The sequence below is a fragment of the Triticum aestivum genome, chromosome 2D, assembly GCF_018294505.1.
Source record: "Triticum aestivum cultivar Chinese Spring chromosome 2D, IWGSC CS RefSeq v2.1, whole genome shotgun sequence".
NCBI lineage: Eukaryota > Viridiplantae > Streptophyta > Magnoliopsida > Poales > Poaceae > Triticum > Triticum aestivum.
Genome location: NC_057799.1, coordinates 40,659,459 through 40,675,508, shown reverse-complemented (window position 1 = coordinate 40,675,508; position 16,050 = coordinate 40,659,459). Strand labels below are relative to the sequence as shown.

General features: G+C 50.1%; 1 protein-coding gene across 1 annotated transcript; it reads left to right on the top strand.

Annotated features, from left to right (window-relative positions):
• Positions 1–3,152: 3,152 nt before the first annotated feature.
• On the top strand, positions 3,153–5,191 carry LOC123048601 (L-type lectin-domain containing receptor kinase SIT2). The gene is made up of 2 exons (XM_044471673.1): positions 3,153–4,270; positions 4,398–5,191. Exons 1-2 carry the CDS (start codon positions 3,314–3,316, stop codon positions 4,473–4,475), a joined length of 1,035 nt encoding a protein of 344 aa, XP_044327608.1. The 5' UTR covers positions 3,153–3,313; the 3' UTR covers positions 4,476–5,191.
• The last annotated feature ends 10,859 nt before the right edge of the window (positions 5,192–16,050 follow it).

Here is a 16,050-nt window from a genome sequence, read left to right as displayed (position 1 = left end):
CATAAACTTTTAGCATATCCAACTTAACTGCGCAGATTCCATTAGAGCCATGGGTTTTCTTTTTTATTGAATGGAAACACTCATACGCTACTAGCACATTATCAGTGATTAATCTGCCTGGTACAAAGGCACTCTGGGTGGGGGAAATTACCTCAGGCAGGATTTTCTTCAGTTTGTTGGCTAGCATCTTCAAAATTATTTTGTAAAACACATTACATAAACTGATGGATCTGAACTGGGTTATTACCTCCGGGCTGTCCACTTTTGGGATTAGCACCACATTTGTGGAATTCCACCCATCCGGAATCTTCTTATTGTTGATTGCATCAAGCACTTTCTTGGTAAGTTCATCACCTACAATATGCCAGAACCGTTTAAAGAAAATCGCATGGAGCACGTCCGGTCCCGGGGCCTTCAAATCGCCTATCTGGAAAAGAGCTTTCCTTACTTCATCTGTTGTCTAAGGTGCAATCAAAAGTGTGTTCATTTGCGGTGTAACCACTGGCTTGACAGTGGATAATAAGCCGTCATCAATCAACCCTGCGTCAGTATTAAAGAGACTTTGAAAGCAATCAAAAATCAAGGGCTTGAGGTTATTACCCTCAACCCAATCATTATTAATATTTTTCAGCTTCTTGATCAAATTACGGCGTCTACGGGTCGAAGCAAACTGGTTAAAAAATTGGTGTTCCGGGCACCGCGACGCAACCAATTCGCATGACCACGCTTGCCAATATATCTCCTCCTGCTCTAGAAGATTCTCTATCAACATCGAGAGATCCTGCTGTTTTGCCTTCACCTCTGAACTATATGGCTCTCTCATGAGCATATCTAGCTCCCACTGAGCTGAACTCCAACTCGGAGGCACTGACACGCGGATAGTTGACCGTGCTCCTGTTCAGAAATCGCAGGCACCGTAGCGTGCGGTCCTTTAATTTACGCCCCCGATGATACGAGAGGTCGAGAGCCATGCTTCTTCAGCCTCAGTACACCTACAGCTCGGCACTCTAAACTTGCCTTAAACACCCAGATGGATGACCGGGTCAGTGGTCGGTCAAAAAAGAAAAAACAGATCTAGATAGATATCTCAAACGGGTCTCCAACATCCAGGTTTATTCTTCATATTCAGCCCAAATATAAGGCGGACATAGGAAGGCCCGGGCGTGTTCGTCACACCGGACTGACGGTCGGGTCTCACACGAAAACACATATATTACTCTTCAAGGCGGTGTGAAAACCTGTTAAATAGTACCCAAGAGCATCTCCAACAGCAACCCGTAAATTTTCTCCCACGTTCGTCGACGAACAAGGGAGACTAGTCCACGGACACGGATATGGGAGCCAACTATCCAACGTTGTCCGCATACATTTCAAACAACTTTTCGACAAACCGGACAAAGTTCATGCAAACACGGTGGATTTTCATATAAACCGGACGAGATTCATGCAAACACACCGGATTTTCATTACATTTCAAACATTTAGATAAAAAAACCGACCTATCGTACGGCGGCGGCCGGCCGTCGTCCACTTCATTTCTATTCCGCGTTGGCGACCACCTCCTCCATCCGCCGTCTCCATGAACGGTGGCCGTAAGACTCTTGAAGTGAAGGTGCAGTCTCCGACGAGGAAGTGTAGAACACGGGAGACAGACCGGTCCACACGAGACACAAGGCCCCGCCGCCTCCCGGGCCTAACTCATTCTCGGAGGAGTCTGCGACCTGTCCGTCACCGGTGGACGTGAGCACCACGACCGAAATGGTGGCGCTGGCGATGTCGTCGTCCAACCGGGCCGTTCAATAGTTCGTCGGCAGCGCGTAAGAGGCGTTGTTCTCATTCACGATTGCCTGTACCCGTGCCACCGGAGCTTGCGGCGGCCGCTTCTTGGCGAGCGGCGACTTGAGTTCGAACGGCCTCGTAGATTGCACGCTTCTCCGCAACAAAGTTGGCGTCCGCCGCAACAATGGCCGCCACGACCTCCTCGTTCGCGCACTCGCCGTCGATCTGGCCCTCCACCAGCCGATGCTGCTATAGGAGGAACAAGTTGTACCATTGTTTCACCTGCGCCTGCTGGAATTCCGACATAGGCACTGGCGTAGGCTGCTCCTCCGTCATGGCGGCGTTGTAGTGTGCATGCACCTGCTCTATGGTGAAGCCGGCATGCACATGAGTGCGCTTCTGTGCGGTGTCATTGGAGCAAGTATCTATCATGGGGTCATCATCGTCGAAGACCTCGGGCGAGCTGGCCAGCATGCCGGCCTCGATCCGCCTGGCAGCGGCAAGGGCAGCCAACTCGTGCTTCATCTCCATCAAAAGGCTATCCCACAGAGCATTGCCGCCTGCAGTAATGGCAGATGTGGTGCAAGGAAGGAGGCTGTGGAACAACTTCTATTGTGGTGTGCAGTAAGTCGGGTGTGGCCGCCTTTAAATAGAGGATTTCAGTGAGGCCAGACGTCCGAGTGAATCAAATGCGCGGCATCGGAGTGGGTTTCTCGACCGGCGAGCTTGGTTATGGCGGCATACGGACGGATGGGGCATTGAACGAGCCTGATAGATATACGCCCCGTCCTGTCAAGTAACGCGTCTCCGGCATTGAACATGCTTGGACACCGGGGACGCATCTGCTCTGTGGTCGGCTTTAATGGGGAACGACTGCTCTACAGTGACATGAATGTGGGCCACTGGCGCCAGGTGAGAACACGCGTGAGCGAGGTGGGGTGGATGGATGGGTCAGGTTAGAAGCGGGCGTGGCTTTTGTCCGGACGCCGGCAAAGCCCACCCACGCTTGTCTCCAGTTTATGAAAGAAAGTGTGTTTAAATCGTGTTGGATGGCACAATACGTCGGGACCGCACGATTCGAACGGTTGCGGCCGGTTCAAAGATCAGCATTGGAAATGTCCTAACCCCCCATATTACTTTTCAAGATGCCTGCATTGCTAAGTGAAGACTCAAGAACGACGACTTGAGTTGAGACCTGTGGCTGCTCGGCATGGCCGGTCGACTCACGTCTCTTAGAAAACGATTGCATTCAGCCACATGTGGTGTGTAGACACTGCAGTTATTTTTGGACAGCAGGGAAGGGAGCACCGTTTCCATGCATTTCAATTTCAGTCGGTAGACGTACAACTCGCTGCATGGTTCCCAGAATTTTCCTCGCCCCAACTCGGAAGCTCTGATAAGGGGGTGAAAGTTCGCTTCACCGCACTACCTACCGTTCAGAAATCCCAAGCACCAAATTTCAAAAAAAAGAAAAAAAGAAATCCCAAGCACCATAGCCAAGGACAACAAGACCGGCGAGCGGCCCCTCTGCGCCATGCTTCTTCTCGAGCCTTACCACTTGGTCGCTCTGCTCCTGCTCCTCGTCCCTGCCGGTCGTTGCCTCGCGGCCACCGCCGGTGGCGGCGGCGATGACAGTCGGCAGTTCATCTTGCTGGCGGCGGCGATGACGGGCGCGAACCTGACGCTCGACGGCGCGAGCAGAGTTATGCCTAACGGCCTCCTCTTGCTGACCGATGGCAGAAAGCTGAAAGGCCATGGCGTCCACCCATTCCCGCTGCCGTTCCGCACCGCGTCGAATGCCACCGGCTCCGTGCGGCCTTTCTCGACCACCTTCGTCTTCGCCATCTCCAGTCAATACGACGACGTGAGCAGCGACGGCATCGCCTTCTTCGTGGCCGCGTCCAGGGAGGTGCTCTCCACTGCGTCGCCAGGCCAGTTCCTGGGCCTCCTCAACGAAGACAATATTGGCAACCGGAGCGCCCGCATCTTCGCCGTGGAGCTAGACACGTTCAAAGATGACGAGCTCCGTGACATCAACAACAACCATGTCGGCGTCGACGTTGATAGCCTCGTATCAATCGATTCCACCAACGCCGGGTACTATGATGACGGCACCGGGATGTTCCAGAACCTAAGTCTGATAAGCCAGAAGCCCATGCAGGTGTGGGTGGACTACGACAGCAGGGCCACGGAGATCACCGTGACCATGGCTCCGTTGGGCGTGGTCAGGCCCAAGAAGCCCCTCCTGCGGACCACCGTCGACCTCTCGGGGGTGGTGCAGAACACCGCGTACGTCGGGTTCTCTTCGGCAACGAACTTCTTTCCAACACGACACGTCGTCCTCGGCTGGAGCTTCGCATTGGATGAGCCGGCCCCTGCATTGAACATCTCAATGTTGCCGGCCTTGCCATCGACATCGACCTCGACCTACATGACACGGTGGTCCATATGGCCAATGATGATCGCCTTAGCATCGGTGACGCTGGTTTCGGTAAGCATCCTAATCTACATATGTGTAAGACGGCAGCGTCTCAAGTACTCTGAGGTGCGTGAGGACTGGGAGGCCCCCTTTGGCTCGAACCGATTTTCTTACAAGGACTTGTTTCATGCGACCAAAGGGTTCAGTGACAAGAACCTACTTGGAAGGGGAGGTTTTGGAAGTGTCTATAGGGGTGTGCTTCGCAAGACTGGCATGAAGGTCGCCGTGAAGAGGATGTCACACGATTCAAGGCAAGGAGTAAGGGAGTTCATTGCTAAGGTGGTGAGTATTTGTCGTCTTCGACACTGAAATATCAGCAATTGTTGGGCTATTGCAGGCGTAAGGGGGAGCTTCTCCTAGTATATGACTACATGGAAAATGGTAGTCTTGACAAGTACCTACACACAAGAAATGGCCCAACTCTATGTTGGTCCCAGAGGTATTCGATCATCAAAGGTGTGGCGTCAAGTTTGTTGTATCTACATGAGGATTGGGAGCAAGTCGTCATCCATAGAGATGTAAAGGCAAGCAATGTGCTCTTGGATGGTAAGATGAATGGAAGGTTGGGCGATTTTGGTCTTGCAAGGATATACGACCACGAAACCGCCGCTGAAACCACCCATGTGGCTGGCACCATGGGGTATCTTGCGCCAGAACTCTCGCGCACCGGGAGGCCAACACCATTCTCTGATGTATATGCATTTGGCGTGTTTCTCCTAGAGGTCACGTCTGGACGAAGGCCAATCTTCATCGATGAGCAAAACAACCGGGTATTGTTGGTTGAGTGGGTGCTTGAGCACCACCACAATGGTTCTATCCTCGACACAGTAGATCCACGACTCGGAGGGGAATTCAACGCGGATGAGGTAACTATCGTGCTCAAACTGGGTTTGCTATGCACGCACCCATCACCCAATGCACGACCTATCATGCGAAAGGTCATGCAATACCTCGACCATAGTCAACCGCCTCCTAATTTATCACCGACCTACATAAGCTACGTCATGATGGCACAAATGCAAAATGAAGGGTTTGATTCACACAACATCCCGTGTTCTCAGCATGCAATGAGTGTTGCCACTTTGTCGGGTGAGTCTTCGGCGACAATTTTACGAGAGGGAAGGTGAAGCATGTATGTAATTGCCCCCCCCCCCCCCCCCCCACTCCCTTTCTCCCTCTCGGTTGATTTGATGAAAGAGGTAGGTTGTATTAAGAAGCTATGCTCTGTTGTTCGACTGCTACGTCCCGAGTGTCGGAACTGGCCGATTTCCATTATTTGTATGTTGACTAATCAATGTATGTATAAGTACAAGTCGTTAAGAAAGATTTCATGCACAGGTTTGAAGGTTGGAGTGTACAAGTACTCTGACAAGTCATTGATCTGCTTGATGACATGCTACTGTGTCCACCAAATGAATCGATAACAATAGATTGCGTTTTCAGGAATAGATTGATTGAAGTTCAAGAGTGTGCATGTACATGCATGCTTCGACTGGATCGCGGTGTGAACTAACAGCGAGAGGATGACTAGATTGTTGTCGTGATCGAGGCTCGGGGCACTGGGTTTGGGCCTACCTGATCTTTGTCCGGTGGCATGCTTTTTTGAACATGTAGCATTTGTTGTGTTGTTGCCTTTGAGGAATTGGATCGTTGCCATTTGGATGCTTGGAATCACGAGTCAGGGGTAAGTTAAGCTTATTTTCCTCGAAAAACATTACCATAGCAAATTGGCAATATTCTTTGTGTTATTTCAGCTTATCTTCATCACAAAACTTTACCACTATCGAAAAATCCTTCGTAGCTTGTAAGATTCATGGTATGCAGAGGTTGTTGCGGCATAAAGAATGCACGTACGGTGAGTGGTGAGTGTACGGTTCCACGGGCGAGCTATGCAACGTGCAGTACAAAACCGTAAGAGCATGTACAGCCGCACACCCCAAATCGGCCTCAAACATCCGAACAGCCGGCCCGGTCACGAAAATTCGACGCAAAAGGCCTCAAACGAGTGTCAGACGTCTGAGCTGACCCGCACTCCTCATATCCAGCCCAAATATGGGACGGGTATGGGGGCGTCCAGGGGCGCCCCTATGTCTCGCTTTAAACGAGACAGGGGGAAGCCTCACGGCGGGGCTGCCCTAGATGGGCCGGCTAATCCGCACGGGAGGCCATAGCCTGTTTTTTTTTTCTGTTTTCTGTTCTTGTTTTTTGCTTTATTTTTTACTTTTCTTTATACTTTAAAATATTCTACATATTTGAAACACTCTTCAAAAACATATTCAAAAAAAACTTGAACAAGTATTTGAAAAAAGGTTGAATAAGTATTAAAAAAGGTTGAACGACTATTTTAAAAATGTTGAACAAATATTTGAAAAATGTTGAACAAGTATTAGAAAATGTTCACTAAATATTTGAAAATGTTGAACGAGTATTTGAAAAATGTTGAACAAGTATTTGAAACGTGTTGAATAATTAATAAGAAATGTTCAAGGATTATTTGAAAATGTTGAAAAAGTATTTAAAAATATTGACAGAGTATTTAAAAATGTTGAATAAGTTCTAAAAAATGCTAAATAAGTATTTGAAAAATGTCGAACGAGTATTTGAAAAATGTTGAATAATTATTAAAATGTTTAATTTGTTTTTGAAAAATGTTGAATAAGCGTTCGTATAATGATGAATGTGTGTACAAAAAATGTTGATCACTTATTAAAAAATGTTTTTGACATATACGAAGATATAGAGTGAAGCGAAAACAAACATAAGAAAAAACAAATAGAAACAAAAATAGAAGAAAATAGAAAATTGAAAACAAAGAAACAAAATGCAAAAAAATGAAAGAAAAACTAAAAAAAAGGAAAAAAAAACAAACAAAGAATAAAAAAAGAAAACGGTTCAAATTATAGCCTTAAGTAGGACGCAACACTTGCTTATACGACGAGTTGAACTTAGGTAGAGTAGCTAGCGCACCGAGCGAACTACCTGGAGACCAGGGATCGATCCCTGCTTCCCGCTTAGGAGGAAAATCTTCAGCGAAACAAAACTATCGTCTCGCTTAAAGCGACAAATAGCCCTCGTGGCGTCCGGGTGCGTCCGCCACATTGGACTTATAATGGTGTCCCATGCGGAATCACTCGGAAATCCGGCGATCCGACAAATGTCTCCTCCGGTGGGGGTGCGACAAGGCGGAACAACCACAACAGGAGCTGGCGCTGGCTTCAGGCTTCAACATGGAGGATGCGGAGGCTGAGTTCACCGTTGCCCAAGCGACCGAGATGGCGGAGCAGCAGGCAATCCGGGAGTCCATCCAGTATGAGGCCTATGTAGAGGCCAATCCGCAGTTCATCCGACAGGAACTGGTGGCGACCGGTGCGCTCTTTGACGAGGACGAAGCAGAGATTGATGCAGAGGCCGACGCGGAGGAGCCGGGGAGCTAGAGCTGCGGCTGTCGCCCATGTACCAGCAACCGGGCACGGAGATAGTGAACATCTCCGACAGGGCACTGGGTTGGGGCCTACCGGTTCTTTGTTTTGTGGCATGTTACGAAAACAGGTAGTAGCTAGCATTTGTTGTGTTGTTGCCTCGAGGAATTGGATCGTTGCCATTTGAATGCTTGAACTCCCGAGCCATGGGTAAGTTAAGCTTATTTTCCTCGGAAAACTTCATCATTGCAAATTGGCAATATTCTTTGTGTTATTTAAGCTTATCTTCATCACAAAACTTTACCACCGTCGAACAATTCTTCGTAGCTTGTACTACTAAGATTCATGGTACAGTGGTTGTTGCAGTGTAAAGAATGCACGGTGAGTGTACAGTTCCACGGGCGAGCTGTGTAACCGCAACGCAACGTGCGGCACAAAACCGTAACACCGTACGTAAGCGTAAGCACCCTCATGCACGGTCATGTGCAGTACGGTAGCGATAATCCTACACCTACGAAGGGGCTACGAAAGGCTACGTAATTTTCTATGCCATAACCTCTCGGCCCCCTGATTTTAATGGGGGGTGGGCCCCTTCCCTCCTAATCGATCCAATAATATTTCTCCACGTTGTTGTTTACGTAGAATACGTAACAGACCTTACGTAGGTTTAGCATTGCCCGTACGGTAGTACCTCCTCCTGCTGTCGGGGAACCGCGCGCCCGTGCTCGTCTCCATCGTACAGACCCGCCGATGTGGGTCCACTTGCGGACAGCAAATCCCTGTGATCAATATCTCATCTCTGTCAGGTTTAGTCTATGAGGTGTGCATGCGCGGTTGTGTGCCATTTGAGCATCGATCGAGCACCTGATGCAAATTCATGCGGCCTCCCCTCCCCTCCCTTGAGCGCCGGCGGCCACAAGCCAGCGCCGACCACCACTCCGGTGCCAGCGCCCACTCCCCTCCTCCCCCGGCCTCCTCGTCCGTCCCATGGTTGCGTCCATGGTTTCCCTCTCCGCCTCCTCCTCCTTGTCAGGGTCGCCCACCCCTCCCCCCGGCCGACCATCTGCTCCACCATCGTCGTCTCGGGCGTGCTCGGCACGACGTTCGGGCCCATCCTGCAGGGCGAAGCCGGCGGCAGCTCCCGCCCCACACCTCCGGGCCAGGTGGGGCTGGGGTGGAGGACCAAAACCAACCGCCGCCCCCGCAGCCCCAACTAGCCGACCCCCCTCCCGCGGCGCGCCGGCGACTCTCCCCCACCCTCCCCACAACGCGACCGCCGCGGACCCGCATCCCGGCTGCCCTTCATGGATGCTGTTACAACTGTGGAAGTGAGAAGCACATCTCACGCGACTGCACCAATGAGACGCTCTGCGTTCGCTGCAATGGTATCGGGCACATCGCCCGGGACTGCAAGATAAGGCGGAGCTCCTCACCGCTGGAAGGCCGCGCGCCGCGGGACGCCCCTGCTCTAGCCCCGCTGGCGCGGCCTTCCTCTTCCCGGCCCCCGTCGGCGCCTGCCAACCTCCCCCCGCCGCCGCCGGGTCCGCCGCCGCCGTTTGCCCTCAGGGTGGTGCGGTCTTGGGCTCCTACTCCGCCATCCCCTGCCCCGCGACCTCCGGCGGGCATGTCGTGCCCTGGCCCCCCTCCCCCCGCCGCCCCTGGCCCCCCCGCCTGCGGGGGCGATCCGCTTTGTGCCCTCCTAGAGCCAGATCGTCCAGGGCTCATCGGTCGCGAGCGTGGCCGGCCCCGACTTTTCTGGTCCGTTCGCCGGCTCTGCGGCCACGTCCTCTGCGGAACTTGCGGTGGAATCTGCTAGGGAGCTGGACTGCTATTTCCTGGAGCCGGCGGAAGATCTGAGGCGCATGGAGCATGATCTTTGTCGCGCCGTCGTGGTCACCATCACTGGTACTAGGCCTCCCGTGGACCTGGCAGCGGCGGCCGAAGCGCTGCATGCCGAGTTCGGCATCGGGCCCGACGACATGTCCATCAGGCCGTTGTACCCGAAAGATTTTCTTGTTATCTGCAAGCATCCTCTCATTCGTCAACTCATGGTGGATCGCGGCTCTGCCCCCCGTAGGGGCTTCTCCCTAGCCCTTCGGCCGTGGATGCGTGAAGCTCAAGCAACTGGCGCCGCGCTACCGTTCCTCGTCTTGCTGGAGCTCATCGGGGTCCCGGCACATGCTTGGATGCGGCGTTCGGCCGAGGTAGTTTTGCACGGGTGTGGCTTCGTCGTCAAGGTGGCTGAGCGCATAGAGCGGCGCCATGACATGAGTTCGTTCCGTGTCTGGCTCAAGACGCGCAACCCGAAGGGCATCCCTCGCTGCCGCGCCTTGTTTGTCCCCGAGCCACCGGCGGCACAATCTGCTGCTCGCCTCTCGGGAGCGAATGATGCCCTGTGGTACCCTATCGACATCCGGCGCCTGGCTCCGCCTGTCCGGGTGGATTCCCCTACAGTCACGGCGCAGCAACCGCCCCCGCCACCCGCTTCACCGCCATCGGAGGGCGACGAGCGACAGCACACTGGCTTGCCATTGGCGAAAGAGAGGGCGCCTCGCCCTGATCATGGGGGCGGCAGTGGCTCCGTCCAGGGCTCTCCGGCGTCCTCTGCGGCCTCGGCGCCACCGGCGGCGGAGCGAACCGTTCGAACTTGCCAGCCTGGTCAGCATGTCGACATCCAGCAGACACTGACGTCTCGCTGTGGGGCCCTATTCAGAGATGAGGTGGAAAGTGATGGCCAGCAAGCTTCTGGACCGAAAGACCGGCTTTTGACCAGCCAGTTGGCCCCCCGACCCCGCCCACTGCAAGCAGCAGATTGGCCCTTCCCGCAGCACTCGAGGCAGTGTCCTCTCATGGTTCCTGCGCCGCGGGTAGAGCGAGCCAATCCCGTCTCTCTTTCTCGTTGGGCAGGTGGAAAGAAAAGTTACCGACAAAGGCATGGCAGCAGGCTAGGGAGCAGACGGATAGGTCTGCAGGGCGCGGATCGGATGGGCCTACGATACACGACGGGCGCGAGATCAGAGACGATTAGGCTGATCCGGTGGGGTCCCCCGTGATCACGTGCTGCCAGGGCGGGTGGACGACCAAAGCGACCATGTGCTATCCCGAGAGCATGATCGGATGGACCAAGACACATCATGCGTGGATGAACAGTGGGATGGATGCTCTGGCCACCTATCCCCTACCGACACAGTAACCAGGCTGGCCCCCACCGCATGTGACCGCATGCAACTGGGTAGCACCTTTTGTGTGAGCCTCTTGGGCCACACAACTGTTGGGGAACGCAGTAATTTCAAAAAAATTCCTACGATCACGCAAGATCTATGTGATGCCTAGCTACGAGCGGGAGAGTGTTGTCCTAGTACCCTCGTAGACCGTAAGGGGAAGCGTCAAGTGACACGGTTGATGTAGTCGAACATCTTCGCGATCCAACCGATCAAGTACCGAATGCACGACACCTCCGCGATCTGCACACGTTCAGCTCGGTGACGTCCCTCGAACTCTTGATCCAGCTGAGGCCGAGGGAGAGTTCCGTCAGCACGACGGCGTGTTCACGGTGTTGATGAAGTTACCGACGCATGGCTTCGCCTAAGCACTACAACGATATGACCGAGGTTGTATTTTGTGGAGGGGGGCACCGCACACGGCTAAAACAATAACTTGTGTGTCTATGGGGTGCCCCCTTCCCCCGTATATAAAGGAGTGGAGGAGGGGAGGGCCGGACCTCTCATGGCACGCCCAAGGGGGGAGTCCTACTCCCAGTTGGAGTAGGAGAGGAAGGAAGGAAGAGAGAAGGAGAAGGAAAGGGGGGCCGGCCCCCCACCCCAATTCGGATTGGGCTTGGGGGGACCACCTTGGCCGCCTCCTCATCTCTCCCACTAAGGCCCAATAAGGCCCATAGACTCCCCGGGGGGTTCCGGTAACCACCGGGTACTCCGGTAAATGCCTGAACTCACCCGGAACCATTCCGATGTCCAAACATAGCCTTACAATATATCGATCTTTATGTCTCGACCATTTCGAGACTACTCATCATGTCCGTGATCACATCCGGGACTCCGAACTACCTTCGGTACATAAAAACACATAAACTCATAATACCGATCGTCATCGAACGTTAAGCGTGCGGACCCTACGGGTTTGAGAACTATGTAGACATGACCGAGACTCATCTCCGGTCAATAACCAATAGCGGAACCTGGATGCTCATATTGGTTCTTACATATTCTACGAAGATCTTTATCGGTCAAACCGCATAACAACATGCGTTGTTCCCTTTGTCATCGGTATGTTACTTGCCCGAGATTCGATCATCGGTATCTCAATACCTAGTTCAATCTCGTCACCGGTAAGTCTCTTTACTCGTTCGTAATGCATCATCCCATAACTAACTCATTAGTCACATTGCTTGCAAGGCTTATAGTGATGTGCATTACCGAGAGGGCCCAGAGATACCTCTCCGACAATCGGAGTGACAAATCCTAATCTCGATCTATGCCAACTCAACAAACACCATCGGAGACACCTGTAGAGCATATTTATAATCATCCAGTTACGTTGTGAGTTTGATAGCACACAAAGTGTTCCTCCGGTATTCGGGAGTTGCATAATCTCATAGTCATAGGAACATGTACAAGTCATGAAGAAAACAATAGCAACAAACTAAACAATCAAATGCTAATGCTAACGGAATGGGTCATGTCAATCACATCATTCTCTAATGATGTGATCCCATTCATCAAATGACAACTCATGTCTATGGCTAGAAACTTAACCATCTTTGATTAACGAGCTAGTCAAGTAGAGGCATACTAGTGACACTCTGTTTGTCTATGTATTCACACATGCACTAAGTTTCCGGTTAATACAATTCTAGCATGAATAATAAACATTTATCACGATATAAGGAAATAAATAATAACTTTATTATTGCCCCTAGGGAAGATTTCCTTCAGTCTCCCACTTGCACTAGAGTCAATAATCTAGTTCACATCGCCATGTGATTTAACACCAAATAGTTCACATCTTTCATGTTATTAACACCAATAGTTCACATCGTGATGTGACCAACAACCAAAGGGTTTACTAGAGTCAATAATCTAGTTCACATCGCTATGTGATTAACACCCAAAGAGTACTAAGGTGTGATCATGTTTTGCTTGTGAGAGAAGTTTAGTCAACGGGTCTATCAGATTCAGATCCGTATGTATTTTGCAAATTTCTATGTCTACAATGCTCTGCACGGAGCTACTCTAGCTAATTGCTCCCACTTTCAATATGCATCCAGATTGAGACACCGAGTCATTCAGATTAGTGACAAAGTTTGCATCGACGTAACCTTTTACGACGAACTCTTTGTCACCTCAATAACCGAGAAACATATCCTTATTCCACTAAGGATAATTTTGATCGTTGTCCAGTGATCTACTCCTAGATCACTATTGTACTCCCTTGCCAAACTCAGTGCAGGGTATACAATAGGTCTGGTACACAGCATGGCATACTTTATGGAACCTATGGCTGAGGCATAGGGAATGACTTTTATTCTCTTTCTATCTTCTGCCGTGGTTGGGCTTTGAGTCTTACTCAACTTTGCACCTTGCAACAAAGGCAAGAACTCCTTCTTTGACTATTCTATTTTGAACTACTTCAAAAATTTGTCAGGGTATGTACTCATTGAAAAAACTTATCAAGCGTCTTGATCTATCTCTATAGATCTTGATGCTCAATATGTAAGCAGCTTCATCGAGGTCTTTCTTTGAAAAACTCCTTTCAAACACTCCTTTATGTTTTCCAGAAAATTCTACATCATTTCCGATCAACAATATGTCATTCACATATACTTATCATAAAGGCTGAAGTGCTCCCACTCACTTTCTTGTAAATACTGGCTTCTCCAAAAGTCTGTATAAAACTATATGCTCTGATCAACTCATCAAAGCGTATATTCCAACTCCGAGATGCTTGCACCAGTCCATAGATGGATCGCTGGAGCTTGCACACTTTGTTAGCACCTTTAGGATCGACAAAACCTTCTGGTTGCATCATATACAACTATTCTTTAATAAATCCATTATGGAATGCAGTTTTGACATCCATTTGCCAGATTTCATAAAATGTGAAAATTTCTAACATGATTAAAACATTATGGAAGCATCGATACGAGTGAGAAAATCACAACGTATTCAACACTTTGAACTTGTTGAAAACCTTTTGCGACAGTTCGAGCTTTGTAGGTAGTAACACTACCATCAGCGTCCGTCTTCCTCTTGAAGATCCATTTATTCTCTATGGCTCGCCGATCATCGGGCATGTCCACCAAAGTCCATACTTTGTTCTCACAGATGGATCCCATCTCAGATTTCATGGCCTTAAGCCATTTCGCGGAATCTGGGCTCATCATCGCTTCCTCATAGTTCATAGGTTCGTCATGGTCTAGTAACATGACCTCCATAACAGGATTACTGTACCACCCTGGTGCGGAACGTACTCTGGTTGACACTACTAGAAAATAGGTTATTAATGGCGCACCTATTTTGGCTACTAATGGCGCACATTAGGTGCGCCATTACTAGCACGCCATTAGTAAGTTTTAGTAATGGCGCACATTTGGTGCGCCATTACTATCCCAGACAGTAATGGCGCATCTAATAGTGCGCCATTACTAACCCTTAGGTGCCCCACTAGTAATAAAGCCAAGTGCGCCACTAGTAACCTTAGAGGTGCGCCACTAGCTAAAAAGCTAGGTGCGCCACCAATAAAGGCTGAAATGCGCCACTAATAGTATATTTGGAAAACAAAAAAAATACAAATTTACAAAAAACAACCTATAAGGAAAAATAATTTAAAAACAAAAAATGAAATAGAACCATCATTTTTATTATAGCAAGAATATTACCATGTCTTTATAAGTATCCAATAAAAAGAAAATTGCACAGAAATAAAACAAAATCCTATAACTAATCTTCTACTCCCTCCGTCCAAGAATACCTCTCGCAAGGGGAGGAAATTTTGAACTGAAGTGCATTTTACATTACAACCCGTCATATTTCAAATCAAAATCAATCGAGTCCACGTCCGATCGGCAACAGCGCCTCGTCCTGGCATCGAGGAGAGCCAGAACTCATCTCTTCGGTAGCTCGTCACCACCCTCCTGGCAGCCTCCAACATCACGTACCCAGCCTCCCGGCGTCGATCAACTGCTTTGAGGTAGCAGATTCCTCCTCTGTGTCTGCTCCTGCAATTAACACTTTGAATGCAATTAACAATTTGAATGTTAACATGGGGCAAAGACAAGATGGATCAGTATATAAAAATGGAGTACATGCACAATTAGATGTTCAAGCTGTTTAATGTCACTCCCATCATCACAATTTCATCTCAGGAAATGGAGTAGAATAGATTTAATTGGATGTTTGAATGATATGGTTACTTACAAGTGTCAGGGCTATTACGGTCAGTTAAGTAATTGCACCAGATTAAAGAGGAGCCAAAGAATTTACAAGTGGTCTAGTGCATATGCAAGTGCAAGTTACTCAGTTAAAATTCAGTACTCCATTGCCCAAAATAATTCAGTTAAAATTTTGTTAAAAGATCACTGAATTAACCAAGTACTCCAGGTCAGGTCCAGTTACTCAATGCATAATTTCTAAACCTATCATCAATGGAAGGTCACCAATTTTAATTGAGCAGTAGCTAATTGAGCAAACACACTAAGCTTATGCATAACACATTAGCTGCGGAAAGTACTCACCTTGCGGTGATTATTTCACAGGGATAAACCTCCAAATATAACCACTATACCACACTATATAAATTGTGAATCAAGGAACTGCTGCAATTGACATGAGAAGATCAACAATATATGCTCACCTCCAGGAACAAAGTCAGCTCCATATATATGCTAGCTCCAGGGTAAATATGCCACAATATCACACCTTGTGAAAAGAGCATCTTATTAAACAATCGGTCACAAACATTCTAATTTCTTAACATAATTATAGTAAGTTACTTACTTGCGGTATACACAGGGGATAATTATCATATTAATTACCTTGTTTGAGGGAGACGGGTCGAGGCCGCCTCTCGCGGCGGCCGGGATGGGGAGCGAGGCGAAGGCGCGGAGGAGGAGGAGGAGGAGGAGGAGGAGGAGCGGGGGCGGAGCAGGGCGAGGCCGCCGTTGCTGCGGGAGATGGCGGCTGGATCCGCGCCGATACGGGGCGGGGGAGGCCACCGTGGCTGGTGGCGGAGGGGGTGGCACCTGTGAAGCTCGTGGGGCGGATCTGGCCGGTTCCCGGCGAGTGGAGACGGCGGCGGCTCCACCACTGCCAGATCCAGCGCCGCCGCTGCCTTCCGATCCGTCGCCGCCGAGCTCGG

What these genes read in the sequence shown, in the direction of transcription:
- LOC123048601 (XM_044471673.1), top strand. Translation starts at nt 3,314, where the DNA reads ATGCTTCTTCTCGAGCCTTACCACTTGGTCGCTCTGCTCCTGCTCCTC. An exon ending in CATCGGTGACGCTGGTTTCG is followed by an intron (nt 4,271 to 4,397) that starts GTAAGCATCCTA and finishes ATGCGACCAAAG; the next exon opens with GGTTCAGTGACAAGAACCTA.